This window comes from Clytia hemisphaerica, unplaced genomic scaffold (assembly GCF_902728285.1).
Source record: "Clytia hemisphaerica strain Z4C2 unplaced genomic scaffold, Clytia hemisphaerica genome assembly, whole genome shotgun sequence".
In the NCBI taxonomy this organism is placed as follows: Eukaryota; Metazoa; Cnidaria; class Hydrozoa; order Leptothecata; family Clytiidae; genus Clytia; species Clytia hemisphaerica.
In genome coordinates, this window is record NW_027104055.1 from 477,823 (window position 1) to 500,027 (window position 22,205).

Here is a 22,205-nt window from a genome sequence, read left to right on the forward strand (position 1 = left end):
AACAAGTGAACCCAAAATAAACCTCAAATTAATACAAAAAGAGACTTAAATTACAAAAATTAAATGGGCTTTCGCAGAGAATCCATTCCATTAAACAGGAGGAGCAACCCCCCCCCAACCAACCAAGCAGTCAATATTTTAAGGACAGTATTAAAAGACAAGCAGCACAAAAAAAAACACCCCCTTCATCCCCCCAATATTATCCGAAAATTTCTCCTTTCTTACACCTGGTCAGAAACCGTTCGATTCGGACACACGAACGCTTTTCCATGCGTGACGAACGGATCACCCGTTCGTGACGAACGCTTATGATTTCTTTTATTGAAAGCGTTCATCACGAACGGGAAACCGTTTGTGACGAACGGTTTATAAAGAAAACCGTTCGTGAAGAACGCTTTAAAAACTTCAAGAGATAAAACCATACGCGAAGAATGCTTTTCCGTTTATCCCGAATACTTTATGACAATAGTTTAAATTAAAGCTACTTTTTTACGCAACGATACCCTGCAAACAAGTGAAAGATCAAAAGTTGTTTCGAGATTGTGACCTTGCATTCTATTGCTTTTGTAAACAAAAAAATAGCAAAGTTTATTTCGAGCAAATTTACAATCGAATGTCTTGATTATAAGATAGAAAACGTTCTCTTCATTACAAAAATAAAAACATTCGAAAGAGTATCAGTAAAGTGCCTTTGTTTGAGGAATGCCTTTTCTATTCAATGTATTTTCATTTTTTCAAAACCTAATCAGACCTTTCAATCAAAACAAAACCTTTAACAGAGGTTTTCCTCACATTGATTGTTTTTAAAGTATAATGACGAAAATCATTTTATCTTTGTTTGACTTCAAACGGAGTTACTGAGACAGGGTGTAAAGAAAGTTTATTTGATACTGATGAAAATTATTTGATTTTTCTTTGACTTTTCGCATTATTTGATCGCGTTCTTCGATTTGGGAGGGCTTAATTGGCTTCTAGTACTTAGCATCTCATTTCTGCTCTCTGCGAAGAAAAGAAGACAACGCTGGACAACGCAGTGTCATTTTATCAAGATCAAGAAGGCCGCCATTCTTGGGCAACATTTTTCTCTCCTTTTTTTGCAACATTTAAAAGAAAAAGATCACTTTTATCAAATCACTTTCTTCGTAACTTTTATGAGTGTTTCAAATATCGCTTTTATTAAATCGTTTTTTCGTAACTTTTAAAAGCGTTTCCAAGATCACTTTTATCAAACCGCTTTCTTCGTAACTTTTTAAAGCGTTTCTAAGATCGCTTTAAGGTGGCCATCCACTGGGTTTGAAAATAGTGAGACTTTTTTGGTGGTTTTTTATTTTTTTGGCTTAAAGTCAAGTACAACTTCTCTGGAACAACCTCTGAAAATTTCAATTCATAAAAGTAAAGAATAAGCAGAGAATTTTAGGTTTTAAAATACCTACCTTTAAACTTTTAATGCTTCGCCCACAGACGCCCTGTTTCCCGCCCGTTAGTAAAACAGCAATTCTACCTTCTCTAGCAGCTCGAACGGCTTGAAAATCTTTACGGGTCGTCTTCAAGTCGCTAGAAACATTTCTAGAAGGTTTGAAGTCGCTTGGTGTACCCATATTCAGTTTTCAAATGTTGTAAACAATGACCGCCCTCGAATTTTAAGGTGAATTTTAAAGACAGAAAGATGGTTTTTGGAGGATGAAGCTTACTGACTTTTTCTGAGTGTTTTATCCACATTTGTTGCTGTAAATGATGTTTTATGGTTCTCTTATTATACAAGGAGGTTTGTAAAGCTCTAAGGAATATTTAATCATGATGTAACTTGTGATTTCTTTTGATTAAGAGCACGGTCGGTTGTTTGTGTAGTGCGCAAAAGGTATGTAGAACTTTGGTTTGCTTGTTTATTCTTTTTTGGGTGCTATCTTAATGTTTTTTTGCCAGGAATCTCTTAAAAAACAACACAATCATCTTCAAATTACTTTTTCAAATGTGTGGGATTAGATTGTGGCGGTTTCATATGTTTTCAGCGATGGCATGAAAGTGAAAGTGAAAGTGCCCTGTAACACGATAATGAGTCTTCAGTTCCAGAGCTTTTTGAATGAATATTTTAACTTAATTGATTCCCTGCTGATAGGAATAGTCCAAAATAGTCTTACAATGAATGTGGGCATTGTTATTTACATTTCGGGGTGGTTTTCGTGGTTTAAATGAGTTTTGCGGTCTTTTTTCAAAGGTTTACGGTATTCTGGCAATGATCAAAATGTCACTCAAATTGGCCAAAATTTTCACTGTTAATAGTTTTTAATCCTTATTTTCTTGAAATAATGTAGAAAACTCCCTTAAAGCCTCAAATCATAAAAAAATCCCTATTGAAAACTATAATCTTTTCATTTAACCGCAATTTATGTTTTAAAAGCACGATTTCTCAAAACGCAAATCTGGGGGTTCGCAATCACTGTGGCGGAAAAATCTCAGGATGCAGTTGTCCGATTGGTCTGATTTTTTCAGGGTATCTGCACATCTATGAGGGCTGTGGAATGAGCGAAGGATTTTTCAGATTTAACTAATTCCAGATCTCATATTTTGAAAAAACTGTTTTTTTGGCTTTTACCCCCGGATTTTGGATTTTTCAAAAAAAAATTTCGCTCATTCCATTCTTTGTCCCAAAGTGCCTCAACATACCAAAAATCATTAACCAAGTATTTGCAGTTCTCTCTAAAACGTTGACACAAGATTATTTTGATTTTACTGAAAAGTCGTACCAAACCCCCGTCTTCCAATTTTTTTTTTTAATTTTTTTTTTAATATTAACTTTAGGTCATAAATAATAATACCTGGAAGTTTCAAGCCCATATCATTTCTAGTTATTGAGTAATCAACATTTAAAGTTAAAAGGTCGATTTTTCAATTTCCAGTGGATGGCCACCTTAATCAAATCGCTTTCTTCGTAACTTTTAAGAGTGTTTCTAAGTTCACTTTTACCAAACTAACCACTTTCTCTATTACTGTAACGAGTTGTCCCAAGGTCACTCTTATCTATTTCAATGAGTGGGACAGGGGTATACCAGACTTCATTTTCTATTAGGTTATTCTAATACAGGTGTTCTCTAAAAGAAAGATCATTCGTGGACAGGGGTATCTTCAAAGTTTTTCTTTTAACTACTTAAAAATATTCCGATTTTGTTTTTCAAATGTTTTAACTTTCTTAGACGGAATGAAGATTTGATTTGAAATGAAAAGTTACAAATAATTTTTACCTAAAGTTTCCTTATACCTTATAACCCTGAAGGACCATCTCAAGTCAAAACCCCCAAAAATCGCCTAACTTTTTCAAAAGAACTTTTTTGACTTTAACAAAGGATAAATAAATGAGGTTAACTTATTTTTATTTGCTACTTTACATGCTAACTCAAAATTTATTCAGGTTCACAATGATATATACATTATAGAGGTTAAGTGTTGAATTTAAAGAGATATTATTGGTCAAAGTAGGGTTAAGAATATGAGGTTAACTTGCACTGAGGTTAACCTAATGGTCCTTAAAGATAGACCAAAATTGGTATGAAATGTGAGGTTAAAGTAAAAATAAATGATTGCGTTTTACTATTTAGTGATTGGACAACAAGGTAGGCTAGAAAAAATGAGGTTAACATTTCAAGTAGGGTGTAAAATTTGAGGTTATTTCACAAAAACACCCTAATTGTGAGGTTAACAATGATATTTCAGTCTAATTTTGCATATCAGACAAACACTAGCCTATTATCAAAAACAACTAAACATGAAAAATTATATTTTGGTATAAAAAGTGAGGTTAACTTGTATATTAACTTGAGAGACACAAGTACCTGAGAAAGGGGTTGATTTTAAGCTTTCAGATAACCTCATAAAAAGGGAAAATTGTGTGATAAAAATAGTGGGATCCATTATTCAATGGTTGAGGAACAAGGTAAAGTAGAAAAAATGAGGTTAATATCTTAGTTTGGGTACCAAAAGTGAGGTTATTTGTGAATTGGGCTTATAGGGTTTTTTTAATTCTTTGTTGTATACTTTAATGACTTATAAATCTGTTTTAGATATCAATACTGAGCTTAAAAGTAAAGCTTAAGTCTTAATTAAGTCTGAATTAAAAATCTTTGAGGTTAACTTTTTATCGTAGTATAAGTTAAACGTTTTTTGTTCAGTTGTTTAAGTTTGAAGGTATAAGCTAAAACATCCTACTTTTTCAGGTCGTTTAACCTCATTTTAAGAACCTTTTTGGTCTATTTCATATTTTTTTAGCACAGTTACTTTATGAAAAAAACTTTTAAAAAGTAATTTTGTTCCTGTAGCTTTAATAGAATAGAACTATTTAGGTCAATTAGAGAAGCAAATTTCTCACATTCCTTAACATAGAGTTCTAATTTTAACCTCAATTTTTAACCCTACGTTAGAGCAAAGATTGTCAATTTCATAAAAACCCTATTGATCTAAGCTTCTAGTATCATTTTACTTTTGTCCCATAACTTAATACACATGCTAGCAGGAGATATGGTTAAGAATGTGAGGTTACTTGTTACCATTTTTTTAACCTCATGAATTGCACCTTCCTTGTGGGAAATCTCTAACCTTTTTTAAACAAGCTTGATATTTGAGGCCTTTTTGATGACTCCCTAATAATTTTTTCCCCAATAATTCATTAAGCGTCTCTATATTTTGAGGTTAACAAAAGTCTATAAATTGTCATATTAACCTCAAATAACAAACCTTTTTCAAGTTTTTTTTTTCATTTTTGGGTATAAGCCATCAATTATGACCAACCCTCAAAATTTCAACCTTTTTAGATAAAAAATGAAGATTATATGGCCAATTTTGTAAATTTTCCACTTTTTCCTCAAAAAAATTAACTTTTTCTTAGGCGACATTGATTTGAGATTGTCCTGAACAGTTTTTTAAAGCAATTTTGCTGTAAATCTGTAATGACTTTTATTTCAATTTTGCCCCCTTCTATAAAGTTATCCTTTTGAAAAAAAAATTAATGAAAGAAGTAACTCAATAAGTAAATTCATTCCCTGTTCCAAAAATCCAAGTAAATGATAAATAAATTTTCTTAGAAATCTTTTCCCATTAAAATCCAGTCGTTGCGTATGTTAAACCGTTTGTGACGAACGGTTTTTTGAATGATTCTTTAAAGGCATTCGCGGCAAACGGAAAAGCATTCTTCGCGTACGGTTTCATATTTCAAATTTTCGTAACCGTTCTTCACGAACGGTTTTCTTTTTAAACCGTTCGTCACAAACGGGTTAAAAAGCAAAAGCGTTCGTCACGAACGGTTTCAATAAAACTTTTTTGTAGGGCGTTCGCGACGGATGCAAAAGCATTCGTCACGAACGGGTGACCCGTTCGTCACGAATGGAAAAGCGTTCGTGTGTCCGAACCGAACGGTTTCTGACCCAGTAGTGGCACCAGAATCTAAATTGTGGGACACAGCCTCCTCAGTTTGCCCTCACTTTTGGCAATACGCCAAACTCCTGGATTCTAAATATTTCATTTATACTGAATGATTCCCAATCCAATACAAAAATAAACAAAAAGTGGGATCAATTTCTGTTGTACATTCGCAATACTCAGATAACTTGAATTGTCTTACCTTTTGTTAATATGTGAGAAGAGAACACCAGCCAGAAATCCTTTAAGCAACGCTGAATCTATTGGGTTCTTCTTATTGTCATTATTTTCACTCATTATTTTATTCAACTAAAAGAAAGCAGATGAGTAATCATAAGCTAGGGAGAATGATAAAACCTCTAATAATTCTTCAATTGATTTTTGATGTTTTTGCAAAGGGTTAGAACAATATTTTTGGCAGACTATAATGTACCAGCCAGGTGTTTCAAAAAAGTATACAAGTTTGGATTAAGATTGTGACAAAACTGAAGAAGTAATAAATCTAAACGTTTCACCATCAAAAAGAGGAAAAGCTAACTTGAATTTTGAGCCATAAAACTTTAAATTTGCTTCACACTTGAGAAGAGAACTATCTTTGAACTTGTACACTTTTTTTTAACACCCAGTATGAAGTAAACTACAGGTAATCTATTATAAAAAGGAATTTTATTTCTGTAAACAATCGCCCTATATTCTTGGAATATTGAAAATCAAGTTGACAATAGGGTTGCACAAAATGGAAAAAATGAAACTGTTTTCCAGTCCTTTTAGAGGTTCTTTAATAAATTTTACTGTCTTTATGTAAGCAAAAAAGCTTGGATAATCTCTGGAGAAATTTTTCAAAAAAATCTAGGTAGACTCCCTAAGAAATAAAACAATATCTCCTAAACCCTCCTAAGATAAAGCATATTGAAACTGTTATAAATATGGTATTTCCAGTCATACTGATTTATCGAATAGGGTTGGGAATTTTACAAAATACCATCAAGACTAGTTAATGCACCAACAGAACAAAACCTAAAATAAATACAAAAGGATTTCATAATGTACAGTCTACTAGAATGAGGTAATAAGGGGATCATATGAAAAATAGTCAAAAGAATATGTATAAATACCAAGTTGTACAAAATATTTTAACACTACAAAATGTCATTTCTAAAATAATACCATAATTTCATCTAAGCTTTTCCTCTTCAAATCAGGAACCTTACAATCGTCAGCTGCATAACCAACAGGTAACAATAAGAATAATTTCTCATTCGAGCCACGGTTCAACAACATCCTAATCTTTGGACCAGCATTCATTGGTGTTGACGTTAAAGTAACAAGGCCAGCATTTTGAACAGCTGCAAGAAATAAACCACAAGATAAACCAACACTTTCTTCAGTGTAATAATGTGTAATCTTCTGCCCATCTTCAGTTAAACCATGCGTTTGCTTGAAAACCAAAACTAAATAAGGAGCAGTTTCAAGGTATGGTTTTTCCCAATTAGTGCGAAGTCGTTTGAGATCTTTTTTCCATGTTTCAGACATTCTCTTTTTGTAGTTGATCTCCTCCTCTTCTTCGATTATTTCGCGGATTTGTGCTGCAAATAACAAAAGCCAATATAAAAGTAAAAAGTAACTAAGAGTATAATGTTATGATTATCTATACAATTAATTTTTCCTATTGACAATAATAAACTAGGTCCACACGTCCACACATACCTAAAATTTATGAGGAATGTGATTAATTTACATTATATACATTAATTTGGATTTCACTTGCATATTGCTTTCGTTGCCAAACACCTAAATTCAAAAAGGGTGAAGTTTTAGGAGTACCATCGACACAACCAAACATTTTCTTGATAATGAAACCTAGTGTTGTTCCATAAAAACAGACCTAAGCATCCTTTCTAATTCAGATTTATTTGTGTTAGTAAATAATTATGGCTTCTATTTACAGTAAGCACATTTCACGTCAGCAAAAGCCAAATTTAAATTGGCATTTGTGTCGGCAATAGCCAAATGCCAATGCGAATTAGAATGCCTACCTGATGGACATCTGATAATAGATTAAAACATTAAAACATAAAATATCTATAGAGTAGAAATTAGTTTTATCAAATTTACAATAAAGTGTTCACCTTTGATGTCAGCTTGCTTTATAACAACAAATGTCCAAGGCTGCATGTGAGCGCCACTTGGTGAAGTTCCTAAAATGAGTAGAACGAAACTACTTATGTTACTTACTTAGGGAGACTTATCATGACATAATCATATATCATACACTTTCCAATAAGATCATCCTTATTTTTCTGCATGGTGAAAACATTTATTTTTGATTTGAAACATTGTCCCAATATGTTACTCATTTCTAAAACCCATTGAAAAACAAATAGATCTATTTGCACATTTAAATTCTCTGTTTTCACTGTCTCAATTCATAGTAAATAAAACCCAAACCCAAAAATTGCTTCATAAACAACAGCACCTGCAGTTCTGATACAGTTCTCAATGACTTCAATGGGTACATCTTTGTCACTGAAAAATCGTACACTCCTTCTATGGTTGATATCTTCATAAAAACTTTGACTTCTTTTCTTCATCTCATCTTCACTGTAAGTGGTCTGTTTGTATGGAACCATATCACAATCTTCACCTCCATGCGATAACAAATGTTCATTGGTATCATCTGTGATCTTCTCCTGGTTGTTCTCTGTCGACCCTCCTTGAGCACGGTTTTCATCTTGGATGAGAAATAATTTAACAGAAGCCTTCATAATTGATTCATGATGAATTGCAGAAGGAATTTCTCATGTATTATGATAAAAAATCATTTTAAGCAGAACCCAAATGCAATACTAGATTATGGAAACACACTTTTAATTGGCAGCAAACATAAAAGTTTTTTGGTTAAGAATGAATTAGAGACATTTCTTTTAAATGCAACAATTTAAAAACATATAAAGTACCTCTTGAAAGATGTAAGATACATTTGCCTTGATGTATCTTTATAATGTCATCATAGGGTTCAGGTACCCCCAAAAAATTTAGGTACCCCCAATCAATTTGGTACCCGAAAAATTTTTAGAATTCAAAAGTAACCCCCCAATTTTGAGTTCCCCCAATTTTGAGTTACCCCTTTTTTTATTTTTAAATTTGCAATAAAGGATTTCCTGGGAAAATACTTCCATGGTGGCCAGCACTTCTATCATATGTCTTAATTTACATAATATGATTTTATTATATACCTTTTTTATTGACCCATGCTAAAATCTTTGAGGTGAAACCATGAATCACAATCACAATAATAATCAATGATGCTATTCCATTTGTTTTCACAAGGTTTATGACAGCTGTAATCATGTTATCTATGGTACCTGCCATTTCCTCAACTTTCTATATTGAAAATCTGATCAACACATGAAGAAAAAAATCTACATATTCCTGAAGAAAATCTCCTTAAAAATTAACAATCTTGTCTTTTCAAAGATCCATATCGCTACCTTAATTCAAAAGGGGCCTAAGTCCTGTGAGCCTTAATTCAAAAGGGGCCTAAGTCCATTTGGGTCATTTTGAGAAAATTGCAATTAAAGTTTTTCCTTGATTCTGAAACCATTTTTGATGGTAAAGCTTTGAAGTAAATGTTTTCTGAAAGCCATAGCTATAAGTTGTTTTTCCAATGAAAAGGCATTCGTTTGAAAGGAATGTATTTTTGTATGTAACAGGTGCAACTTAGTAAATCTTGCAGAGTGGACTTAGGCCTTTTTTGAATTAAACATGAATTTTGAAAAACGTGTGAGGGTTAATTTCTGCCTTTTAGAGTTCAAAACCTGCACATATGACACTCCAAAATAAAACCACTTACACCTAGATTCAAGATAAAGAGAAAAGACAATCTCAGTAAAATAAAGAAAAACTCAATTAAACTTTATAGGATGCATGGACTTAGGCCCATTTGCAATTCAATTGGACTTAGGCCTCTTCAAAACTTAACAAACTTATTTTGGTGGACTTAGGCCTTTTTATTGTAAAAAGTTGATGGACTTAGGCCCTTAATTGTAAAAAGATGATGGACTTAGGCCTCTTTTGAATTAAACATCACTTTTATCAGAGCTTCAGTATGAAGTTTTGAACCGTTTTAACTTCAAAAACTACTTGTTATGTACATCAAAAGAGAGCAAATGAGCCAGAGATTGAGAAAAACTAAAGATCTCAAATTTCATAAAAATGGACTTAGGCCCCTTTTGAACTGGGGGGTACCTGGACTTAGGCCCCTTTTGAATTAAGGTAGCGCATTGATCAAAGAGCTTTTTTTGAAAATTAAGTCTTTTTGCATTGAAAATGTGTGTTTCTCCAAACAATTTGGAAAACGTAAAAAATTCATACGTGGAAATTACATTTTTGTGAAATTGAGACTCCTCCTTGGAAAACTAGCCCTTTTGCGTTGGAAATGCGGCAAGTACAAAACGCCTACTACCTACTACTTAATACTTACTACCTACTGCTTACTACTTACTACCTACTCAGTTTGTATACTTTACAGACCAGAACTCTCCTTCGCTTGTTCGAAATCTCTATTCTAAAAAAATTGGTTTTGTAATATCTGAATGCTAAAACACAAGTCTTTACTTTATATTTACTTGAAAAAGTGTTATCTAAAAGAATATTTAGCATATTTACGTAATGAGTAAATATTCTCTTCGCCTCATATAAGTATACTGAAGTATAAAACAAAAGGCCATTATCTTGATTTTTTCTTTTTCCTAAACCTACTCTCTCTTATGACTCTTATTATAAGAACTTTCCTTTTTCCTAAACATACTCCCTCTTATGACTCTTAAACGGAAAAGTTAAAGCGGAATCTTGAAAAGTTCCATGGACATAATTATTATAAGACGATAAGAATACATGTAAATGTCTAAAAAAGTCTCTGTAATATAAATAGGGGTCAATCTATCTCTATCCTTTTGTATGATCTGCATCATATCAAATGGTGCCAAAATATTTCTTGGAATTGGTTTGCGAAGCTTTTAATATTCAATAACTGGGGCCCCCAGCGATTTGCGTGAATGCGTGAATGGGCATTTTCGGTTGCGTGAATGCGTGAAAATTGAAAAAAAATGCGTGAATTGAAAAAACTTGCGTGAACGTGAAAATCCACTTCTTGATTGCGTGAATGCGTGAATCTGGGCTATTTTGTGCGTGAATACATGAATTTTTCCTTTTTTCCACCAATTATGGGTTGTTTTCCCGATTTTCCAATGTTTCCCCGATTTTTCCCGAAAATTTCCTGATTTTCTGAAAAACCGGATTATTGCGTGAAACTCGAGGAAAATTTGCATTAATGCGTGAATTTCGAGAAAAAAATTGCGTGATTGCATGAATTGAGGGTCCGCTGGGGGGGCCTTATAACTGTGTCAATATTTTTATCAAAAATTTCATTTCATCAATACTTTGACATGGTCAAATTGACACCTCTGAAACAGCTCTTTGTAGTATTTTCCTACTGAAAATTTCTACCTTGCGATACTGAAAGCATCTTATTGAGCACAATAAGAATTTTTGCTACATAAAATGAAGTCTACAAAGGTCATATTCAACGACCCTGTCAATAGTTTGGTTCAAAAGGGTCATTTTGTCAATAAATGTCAAAGACATGTCAAAGGATTTTCAGCAAGTATCCAGTGAAACATAGGGCTCTACTTACTTAAAGTATTTTAACTTTTTAGATTGATCGATTCTTATAAATTCATGATATTCATGATGTAATCTTTGCGCCTAAACAATAGATGTGACGTAACAACTTTGCCGCCATTATTGGTGGCAAAAAAATTGTCCCGCTAACATATTTTGTATTGAAACCGAAAAAGAAAGCTTAATATCTTCTGACGTAATATAATAGAATTAAATATCTTTTGGAAATCTATTGAAGATGATTAGGCGGGCATCACAAATAACTTGTGTTCGCGTCGTTTTTAGGTCTAAAAAACGAGTCGGTCGGTCGGTCGGCAAAAAAAACGTCGGAAAAATAGATTTCCAAACCATGAGTCGGGCAAAAATCAAATCTATCGGGAATTTGAAAAGCTACGCTAGAGTCACACCGAAAAACAAATAACTTTTATAAACTTACCTTCCCAAAACATTGAAGAAGCCTATACTGATCAAAGTAAATGAGAGAAGAGAGGAAAAAACCTTAAAATCAACCAGAATTTACAACATTTTTTCCAAAGCAAAAAGACGTACTTTTCTTGCCGCCATCTTGAATTTAAAATAAGAATTATATTCAGCCCCAGTTCACACAATATTTTTTTCATCCAATTAGATCGTGCGATTTCACTTTCACTTTCTCTAGTCCAATAAGACACGCGATTTGACTCACGTGACTCAAATTGCCGTGTCTTATTGGACTAGAGAAAGAGAAAGTGACATAAATTCAAGATGGCGGCGAGAAAAGTGGTATCTCTAATTGAAAAACCACCAGGGAGAATTAAAATGAATAATACAGGGGGTCACACTACTGGCTACAGGAGCTGCAAGCAAAGAATTAAGGCTAATGTTTTTGGCTTTTCTGAAGGACAAAAGGTATAGGAAGGTTCACTAAAAGTGGGATAAAGCTGGGACTATATTATACTTATAAAAATCCGACGTTTTTCCGACTTTCCGACGCAAAAAAGTCGGAAAATTAGCAAAAATCATCAGCCGGTCGGACGACGCGAACACAAGTTATTTGTGATGCCTGCCTTAAAGAATTTCAATGAAAGAGTTTTTTCTTTGATTTGGAGTATTTGGACTTCTGTATTAATCTTTTTTTATTTTTTCCGGGGGTCCTTGCTTGAAAAACATTGGGGAAGGCATTAGTTTTGTCACCAATAATGGCGGCCAAATGTTTTGATTCGGAGTGTCAATCAATGAAAAGATTACATCATGAATAAAACTGACATGAATAAAGTGTGCGAAGGAAATACTTTTCTCTTCTACAAAGAAGTGCGTCTGTAAACTTTATAGAAAAAGCGCGGGAAAAAGTCATAAACAAAATAAAAGAGAGAAACTATTTTGAAGTCTTCAAAGTACGATAAAAGAAGAAGTTTTAACTTTTTTACCACCAAAGTTTCAGATTTTGCTCATTTTAACATGCTGAATATTTTAAAGGTAATTTCGAGCCGTTTTGAGCTATTTTACAGTAGGTAGTAAGTAGTAGGTAGTAAGTATGTAAGTATTAAGTAGTGTAGGTAGTAGGCGTTTTGTACTTCCCATGGGGAAAATCGATAGTGAGGTTAGTGTAGTGAGTTGCCAAATAGACCTTTTTTCAAAGAGGCCACCCTGTTGAATAATTATGTAGTCCAGCAGAAAAACAATGATAAAACCATGCATAATTATTACAATATGCATGATACAGTAATTATGCATGGCTGTATCATTGTTTTTATGGCTAGACTACATAATTATTCAACAGGACATCCTCTTTGAAAAAAGGTCTATGATATGGAGAATGAAAAGAAAAGACATTTGTGGTAGGTACGGATTTTCAAACAGAAGATAATATTAAATCATAAAAAAATGTTTACCAGATTCAAGACTTTGCGATGTGGCGATATACTAAGAGAGTAAAAGCTTTTGTCATTTGTGTAGAGAGACAGACAACAGAGACTTTCTGCTTTTTGCCAAGAATTCTGTGGTCCATGCTTTACAAAAGTCGCAGAAGTGATTAGGTTAAAAGGCACTTAATCTGCCTATTTATAACCTATCGTATCTCTCAAACGTACTTTATGTACATATTTCCAGCTCACTTCTATTATGTGTATCAAAAAATAAGCGTCTTTTATGGATGAGAAAGAAAATCTTTATTAGGGAGCTTCCAATCTATCTAGTATTTCAAATTTTTCGAAAATGTGAAACACGAAGAGTGACTGTACAGGAAAAAATCGGAAAAATCCGCAAAGAAAGGGCGGTAGATTCGCTGGATTGTAGGATTCGGATTCAAGGATTCGGATTCGGATTCAGGATTCGTAAAAAGCTTTGTAAAAAAAAATCAAAAAAAGATATTGACTTCAAACCAAAAGATCTTGAAAGATTACATAACATAGATCAGTTCTAAACAAAAATTGATATAAAAATGGGCGTAGCCTTGACGCTAATTAGGGAAATTCCCCTTTTTAGGATTCAAATTTCAAGCCCATTGCATACTTTGGCTAGTTCTCAGTCCCCTCGTTGAGGTTAAATCAATTTCTAAACACCTGATCTTATGACCGGACATGTCAATGATTAATTGTGGACAAAATTTATTGACAAAAAGGGCGTGGCCTCGATGCTAATTAGGGAAATTCCCCTATTTAGGATTCAAAACACGAAAATTGCAAAGTTTGGCTAGTTCTCAGTTCCCTCGTTGAATTTGGATCAATTTCTAAACACCTGATCTTATGACCGGACATGTCAATGATTAATCGTGGACAAAATTTATTGACAAAAAGGGTGTGGTCCCGATGCTGAATAGGGAAATTCCCTTTTTTAGGATTCAAAACACAAAAATTGCAAAGTTTTGCAAAGTTTGGCTAGTTCTCAGTCCCCTCGTTGTATTTGGATCAATTTCTAAACACCTGATCTTATGACCAGACATGTCGATGATTAATCGTGGACAAAATTTATTGACAAAAAGGGCGTGGCCTCGATGCTAATTAGGGAAATTCCCTTATTTAGGACTCAAAACACGAAAATTGCAAAGTTTGGCAAAGTTTGGTTAGTTCTCAGTCCCCTCGTTGTATTTGGATCAATTTCTAAACACCTGATCTTATGACCAAACATGTCAATGATTAATCGTGGACAAAATTTATTGATAAAAAGGGCGTGGCCTTGATGCTAATTAGGGAAATTCCCTTATTTAGGACTCAAAACACAAAAATTGCAAAGTTTGGCAAAGTTTGGCTAGTTCTCAGTCCCCTCGTTGTAATTGGATCAATTTCTAAACACCTGATCTTATGACCGGACATGTCAATGATTAATCGTGGACAAATTTTATTGACAAAAAGGGCGTGGCCTCGATGCTAATTAGGGAAATTCCCTTATTTAGGACTCAAAACACGAAAATTGCAAAGTTTGGCAAAGTTTGGCTAGTTCTCAGTCCCTTCGTTGTATTTGGATCAATTTCTAAACACCTGATCTTATGACCGGACATGTCGATGATTAATCGTTGACAAAATTTATTGACAAAAAGGGCGTGGCCTCGATGCTAATTAGGGAAATTCCCCTATTTAGGATTCAAAACACGAAAATTGCAAAGTTTGGCTAGTTCTCAGTTCCCTCGTTGAATTTGGATCAATTTCTAAACACCTGATCTTATGANCTTTATTTTTCAAGGACTTAGAAATTTTTTGAACTAATTTTGAAAATTTTTTTTTTTTTAATATAGGTATCTATGAGTGCTTGGATTTGTATGAGGTGTCTTCTAGCATTACTTATGGTCTTTATTGCTTTACTGGCTGGTCAGGGTGAATAATAAATGACTCATTTTTAGATGTTTAAGACTTTGTTTTGGAAATGTGAATTTATCGTGTTAAGTTCATCGGCTTATTTTTGTTGCGCTTTACACATTTAATTATTTTTTCTTTATTTTTAGCTAGATATCAAAAATAGATAATAAATCAATACAAATATATACCTACACAAGTAACACAAAGTAAGTAAAGTAACAAAGATGCCAGATAGATTATCATATTGGCAATCTTGTCAACTGAGGGCACTGGTGCAGTATGGTGGTGTCAAAGTCAAGACGATCATTAATGACAAGAAGAGATTCCCTGGCTTTGCAAATATTCCTGTGTCAACGCTGTACAAACATGCGAAACAGCCGCTTGATGGAACAGATCCTCATGACAAACGTGTATGGAACAAAGGCAGACCGCGCTTGTTGGATGACCGTGACTTGCGGGTGGTGAAGAGACAGATCTCTGTCCTGCGAAGCAGTGAGGGGGCTTTCTCTTCAATAAAACTGCAAGCGCATAGCACAGGACAGAAGACCAGCAATTCAACGTTTCGACGTTACCTCAGAAGAATGGGCTATGGCTACCGCAACACTAGAAGAAAGGGAGTTTTGAAGAAAGAAGACCTGGTAAAGAGGCTCAAATTTGCAAAGAAAGTTAAGCGGTTGGGATTGGGACCAAACTTTTGGAAGGAAGGTATCAGTTTTTACTTAGACGCGACAGGATTTGTTTACAAAAAGAACCCACTGGATCAGGCAAGGACCCCGAGAGCGAGAGAGTGGAGAACGAAAAATGAAGGGTTGAGTTTTGGGTGTACCACCAAGGGCAGCAAGGAGGGAACAACCCAGAAGAAGTTTATGGTCGCAATTTCATACAACAAAGGGGTGGTGTTGTGCAAAGAATTTGATTTCCGACTGAATGGATATAAATTTGCAAGGATGGTGAGGCGTGATTTCCCTCTGGCATTTTCATTGAGCAACAACCCGAAGGCAAAAAGGATCCTGCAGGATGGGTGCCCCGTTCAGAATTCAAAGCGCGCCACAAGAGCAATTGGTCGTCTGGGTGGCCATCTCTTCTGCATCCCTGCTCGGTCCCCGGATGTGAACCCGATAGAAAACTTTTTTCATCTTGTTGGGAAGGAATTAAAGCGTCAGGCCCTTGATGGAAAGATCACTTCGGAGACAGAAGAAGAATTTGTGGCCCGCGTTCAGAAGACTATGATGGAGTTCCCGGTTGAACCGATCAACAAGACCATTGAGAGTATGGACAAGCGGATAGACCTTATCATCAAGAATGGTGGACAAAGAACCAAGTACTAAGTATAGTAACAGGTTTGCTTTTTTTATAGTATTCTTGCAAGGAAATAAATAACTCCAAATATATACACTCCAAATGCTAAAAAATAACACAATAAAAACCAGGACATAGCCTGTAAAAAATATAGCTATGAGAATATCAACATCATAATTACAGTCTGTGCCCTGCTCAAATCTGCTTAATTATTTTTTTGTGGCACAGCTGAGAAATTTTGTTTTTTAGGGAAAAAAAATTTTTCACGGTGGACGGGTGTCCACCATAAAAATATAAGTCTAAAAAAATATTATCTCTTAATGTTAACGGTGGACGCCCGTCCACCGTGCAACAAATTCTTAATAAGGAACCGAGTTAAAAGCAAGTAACGTAAGGTTCAGTAAGTCACGTAAAATGTAATATAACAAGAACAACAACAAAAATTCAATTGCCAACATCAAAAGAACAATAACCGACGACTGTTTTTATTTGTCTTATATGAAGAAGATGTAAATAGTTTTATGTAAATTGAAGTTTATAGACCAGTAGAGTTAGCTATTTTCAACTTTGCAGCTTTGGAAGTTGCTTCCCATGACTTTTGCTGTGATTTGTTATTTTCCAAGTCCGCCATTATGGAAAAATCGCCATTATTGACTCGCGACCACGTGCAGAGCACTGCAGACGCACTTTAAAAAAATTTTTTTACCACGCAGTAGGGAGAGTCCTTTCAATTTTTTTTTTAAAAAAATAGACAACTTTGTGCATTAATTATGAGAATTTTCAAAATTACAGTCAACTTTATCGAAAATACCCCCTCCCCCCTTACTACAATGCTGGATATGAAGATTCAAGCCTAAAAGGACTGGCAGAGTCTTCCTTCAGCATTGTAGTAAGGGGGGAAGGGGGAAGACAGGTTCAAGCTGTGGTAAAAATCAAAAATTCTCATTATATATGAACGAAATTGTAGATATTTTTTAATTACTCGAGTTTTACAGATGTTTAGTCATTCGCCTATTTTCTCTACTGCCAGTTTTTTTTATTTTTCCCATTTTATGAGAGAAACTATTTTCGAGCTAAGATGATTATTCATTTGAAATTAATCGTAAAGAATTCTTTTGATTTAGGGATATGTATATTTCCAGTCGAAGCTAGCTCGGATGGATGAAGCAGCTGATAGTGAAGATTGATCAACAGTGAATGATTTTGATCAACCACGTACATCTTTCGTTATTTATTTCATTTTACTTTAAACCCAAAAAACGACATTATTTGTTCTTATTTTAGAGAGATATAAAGAGTTTTATTTTATGGCAGTTTTTTAGTATTTAAGAGCAACTTCAGTGTTATTATCCATAACATTTACTAGCATGTTAATCCTCCATATATGACTGATATTGATTATAAAAAAAAACAAGACAGTTGGGTAAAGTATAGATATAAAGGAAAATGGCTTGCATACAATCAACAAAACTGTGCTTGACAAAAAAAAAGATTTTTTGGCGGGAAACTGCTTTCTCTGAGTCGCTTTGAGTGTTTCGTTGGTTAGTATTATTACAACTTTGTAACTTTTTAATCGAATTTTTCAATAATCAAAATGAGTGATCAAGTGCTGTGTTATAAGTTTCTTAACGAAATAATTATAAGTCGGATTGGGCATCGTATTACAAAGGAGCTCAAGTCGGGGATAAGATCCAAGTGGTTTGGAAGAGGAAGATGGTTAAGGTGGAAGTGGTGGAATTTGGCACCGTACAAGAAATTACAGGTATGTTGTAATACCAACCATGCTTGACTCGATATTTAAAGAGTTTATTATTAGTTTAATACACGGATTCATAAGTAGCTTGTTGCTACGGTTACGGTTCCGTGTGATATCATGAAAATTTCGATCAATTGAAAACGAAAGTGGAAACTCGTATAGTTTGCAGCAGGCGCTCAAAGAGTAGGGCTTCCCAGTGGTCAAAGCAGTTTTTTTTCTGTGAGACGGAAAATTTCCTAACAGAGATATTTTGTTATATAGTGACACCCGCAGGCCCCACCATGGTTGGGGCCGAGGGCCAGAAATTTTTCAGATCTTTTACCCCCTAGATTGGCTAAAATGGCACTAAAATTCGTTAATTAAAACAACTCAGAATGTTCTTAAAATGCCTATTATACAGCGAAAATAGGCTGAAACATGAACGTTTATACTATGTATATACAAGGTATATATAAATTTTTAAAACTTTGATAGAAATGTTAAGATGAAAACGAGGCTGCAACGTCATCCTATACAATTTCATACAGCGAAAATATGTCTTAAATCGCTGTAAAATGAATAGAAAACAAAATATAAAAGTAGATATGAACGTCATATTGCGTATATACAAAACTTGAAGATGCTCAATTTGATAGAAATGTTAAGATAAAAAACGAGGCTGCAACGTCATCCTATATAATTTCAAACTGTCAACTTGCGATAGACTTTTCGGTTTAGCATTTAAGTAAACAAAAAAACTATGAAACTAATCAGCCCTGTCGTAGACATTTTAAATGGAGTGAACAAAACAAAAATACGATCCTCGTTGCGGATAAAGAACAAGCAATTGGATTTAAAAGGACTTGAAATAGCTAGAGACTAAAGTTTGTTTTTGCTGCTTTTGAGGGGAAGATTTGTTTCCAGGGTTAATCTTTTGTTTTTTGTTGGCAAACTTCTAGCTCGGTTTTCTTTCGGATTTGAAACAGATTCTGCTGTTACAGTGGAGCTTTTCTTTCGTTTTCGCTGGCAAACTTCTGACTCGGTTTCTTTCGAATTTGAAACAGATTCTTTCGCTGTTACAGTGGAACTTTTTTTCGTTTCGTTTTCGCTGGAAAAACTTCTGACTCGGTTTCTTTTTTCGGATTTTGAAACAGATTCTGCTGTTACAGTGGAACTTTTCTTTCGTTTTCTTTGTTTTCGATTCTCATGGATTTCTTAACCTTTTCACAAATTTCTTCCCGAATGGTTTTCAACAACTTTGTGCACGCTTTGCTTCTGCTTCTTCCTTTCAACTGGAATTTTCTAATATGAAACAATAACTAACTCATTCAAAATAAGCAAAACAGTACAGAGAAAAATTGAAAGTTTTGATCACGTCATTCTTAACAATTATTAATTGTAGTCATCTCCTTATTCAACATATTCATCGATTCAGTAAAATGTCAGTCGGTAATCAGTTAGTCATACTGTCATGCTGTACTGTAGATAAAGTCACTGTCAGTTGCCGCTTGTTGAAATTTAATTTTACCTTTGCCCCTAAAGCTTTATTGGAATCACTCTTCTCTTTACGTTTTTTGGCGATTCGAGTTTTATATCTTGCGTTTGCAGTGCGAACAAAATAAACGGCGTTTGAGTTGATGGGATCATACAAGGGGTCTTTGCGATGGTAAATTTCAGAGGAAGATTTCGACTGTAAGCTGTATTTTACGGTCATGATACCATCGTAAGTTTCCACATTCATGCGGTTTGATTTGCGGTCGATGATGTCATTCATTTTGCTGAAAGATGACTCCACTTGAGGGCCGGTAAAAATTGACAGACAAGCTTTCACTACTTTCGATAAAACAGGGTATTTCTTGGTTAAAAAAACCTTGTTCCACCAATGATCAAGACGAATATCTTTTCCTGCTTCGTTGGTAGTTGATGGAAGACCATCGTCCAATTGAATGCGGGAAACTTCATTTAGATACAATTCTCGATCTTCTTCGCTGCCAAGGATTGTGGGAAAGAAGTCGGAAAGGGTTTTAAGGTGAATGTAAGACTTTCCAGATACGATGTGGTTAGGATCAAGCCCAGCCAAGCATTGTAAAACACGATTAGATAATGGAAAGTTCTTCTGTATGTACATTGCTGTTTCAACGTAGGCTTCCTTAACACATGCTTTGAATTCGTTGAGAGTCTCAATCTTTTTTTCTTCTTTTAATTTCTTACCGAGCGTTCTCGTCATTGTGCCTGTATAGATGTGCTTGCTTTTTCGTAAATTTCCCTTCACGTCAACTTTCTGAAGCTTTGACCCGGTGAGACCTTTAAAAAGAATTCGATTCATTTTCTTTAGGGAATGTCATGAAATCAAATCCTAAACACAATTCTTTAATTTCTAACCCTTAAAAGTAGCTTTAAACAGACTGATTTGCCAAAATATCTTACTGGTGAAATCAAATCATTTAGATAACCGGGTCAAAAGAAGTTAGAGATATGCATTTTAAGGATATCAACCATTTTGGAAAAGAATAGATATACCTTTGATAGTGCTGTGCTCCAATGAAACATGCAAAGAATTCGCGAGTGACAGAGGAAATACTGCTATGAAGTCTATGCACTTGTGGTGACTTCTGTTGAAAGATCAGGACAAAAGATTTGAACAAAGGAAGCACTGCTTGATAGAATTCAGCCACAAGCTTAGTCATGTCACATCTATGTATCAATTTTCCAAAGATGCGTTGTTTTCGTTCCTTGCCTTTTTTAGTTAGACCTTTCTTTCGCATTGTGCTTTGAATTTCAATGATATTTTGTTTGCCTTCCTTGCTGGCATCAACTGTGAGTAGTTCTTTCTCATCTTTGTAAAGAAGGCGATCTTCTTTGGTCATCCAACTGAAATACAACAACCAGAGTGCACTAAACATAGGATAATTTTGGGTTGTTGAATTATATGATGATAACCACCGATGTGCAACTGGTTCGCTAGGCTTGTGGTATTCAGAACCAATGATAAGACAAATATGTTGGAGAGCTTGCTTAATATCCGCACTGAACTTGACGTCATTGTGAATATCACGCCATAAACTTTCAATGTGTTGTTTGAAGGGTTTGCAAAACACTTTAACAGCATTGTGAACTTTGTGGCATAAATCTCCGTCAATATCAAGCAAATGCAGGGCCTTATCACGGAGCCTAAAAAGATGAAACATGAAGCATAGTCTAAAACAAATACTGTATTGAATAGAGTTGAATGATTAGCCATATAAGATAAATTACTCGAAAATGACGTGATTAACTTTTTCTTCAAACAACCGAGAGGAAAATTATCAATAAGACAAGACGAAACCATACACCTTCATAAGACATGCACCTTCATAAGACATACCTTTTCTCGATTCCACTTTTTACACCACGCATGTAAGCTGCTGAATCACTGAGGTCGGAAATCAGATTATCAAATGGAATTTGGTCTTTGGCAAATACATCACACAGATTCCTTCGAACAACTCTAAAGCATTGGTTTTTGATACATTCGAAAGAGCAATAATGTTCTACAACACATTCACCAATCGATTCATCAAAATATGAGACAAGAATTGTAAAGACTTTCATACCACTTGATGCGGTGCATTCATCAATGTTAATGGAAAAAGGTGATTTTCGTAGATTACTGATTATTTGTCTTCTTTTATGAACACCAAGAGACCATCCACAATCTTGTAAGTTGCTGAAGTCGCACTGATATTTACTGCATTCAGAGCTTTTGAATCTACACTCAAGTCTTTGCATAATTGTGTTAAGTGAGGAGCAACCGAGAGTGGTAAATTGTGTTCACAAATAAACGATACTATATATACGCTTCTATATTACATTTCCGGTCGAGAAGACTTACAAGGGGTTTCTTCACAACAACCTTTCCAGAGTCGCAAAGTTCTTTGTCATGAACATTATCGGCTGCTCCGTAAGGCAATTGGCATGTGGGTTGTTGATCAGTGTTCGTTACAGGCTCGTAATATGATACTGGAAGGGATGTATTACTAACTCTAACTTCTCTCTCCTTCTTATGTTTTTTCCTTAGTCTGTGCGTGTTTTCGAAGGTTATTTTTACCCGCAGAACCGTATGATATTGGCGTTTTGCAATATGTACAATATGCATAGCCTGGTTTATTTATCTTGACGATGTAATCTGACAAAAAGTCTTTGTGCGGTCCCAAGTCTCTCTCCTCTAACCAGCACCAACGCCATTTGTTTTTTACTGTACCTTCCAAGTCGCATTGCTCTCCTTTACGCTCTAAAACTTTGTATGTCACGTTGTCTCTAACACTATGTACTTT

At 34.6% G+C, this 22,205-nt stretch overlaps 2 protein-coding genes across 2 annotated transcripts; both read right to left on the minus strand.

Moving 5' to 3' along the window:
• Positions 1–6,055: 6,055 nt before the first annotated feature.
• Positions 6,056–13,039, minus strand: LOC136812183 (iodotyrosine deiodinase-like). The gene is made up of 5 exons (XM_067068665.1): positions 12,960–13,039; positions 8,643–8,803; positions 7,883–8,137; positions 7,536–7,604; positions 6,056–6,992 (listed from the first exon to the last, which is right to left on the minus strand). The coding sequence occupies exons 2-5, from the start codon at positions 8,776–8,778 to the stop codon at positions 6,562–6,564; spliced, it is 891 nt and encodes a 296-aa protein (XP_066924766.1). The 5' UTR covers positions 8,779–8,803; positions 12,960–13,039; the 3' UTR covers positions 6,056–6,561.
• A 6,181-nt stretch (positions 13,040–19,220) lies between these two features.
• On the minus strand, positions 19,221–21,660 carry LOC136812150 (uncharacterized). The gene is made up of 3 exons (XM_067068619.1): positions 21,257–21,660; positions 20,413–21,063; positions 19,221–20,231 (listed from the first exon to the last, which is right to left on the minus strand). Exons 1-3 carry the CDS (start codon positions 21,658–21,660, stop codon positions 19,346–19,348), a joined length of 1,941 nt encoding a protein of 646 aa, XP_066924720.1. The 3' UTR covers positions 19,221–19,345.
• Positions 21,661–22,205: the final 545 nt, after the last annotated feature.

Bases quoted from the DNA above. Each gene is read 5' to 3' on its own strand.
- LOC136812183 (XM_067068665.1), bottom strand. From the start codon at position 8,778: ATGGCAGGTACCATAGATAACATGATTACAGCTGTCATAAACCTTGTG. The intron at 7,605-7,882 runs GTGCTGTTGTTT...TACTCATTTTAG, and splicing joins GAACTGTATCAGAACTGCAG to GAACTTCACCAAGTGGCGCT. The intron at 6,993-7,535 runs GTGAACACTTTA...TGTTATTTGCAG, and splicing joins AAAGCAAGCTGACATCAAAG to CACAAATCCGCGAAATAATC.
- LOC136812150 (XM_067068619.1), bottom strand. From the start codon at position 21,660: ATGCAAAGACTTGAGTGTAGATTCAAAAGCTCTGAATGCAGTAAATAT. The intron at 21,064-21,256 runs GTATGTCTTATG...TCATCTTTTTAG, and splicing joins AAAAGTGGAATCGAGAAAAG to GCTCCGTGATAAGGCCCTGC. The intron at 20,232-20,412 runs GTATATCTATTC...GATTTCATGACA, and splicing joins GGAGCACAGCACTATCAAAG to TTCCCTAAAGAAAATGAATC.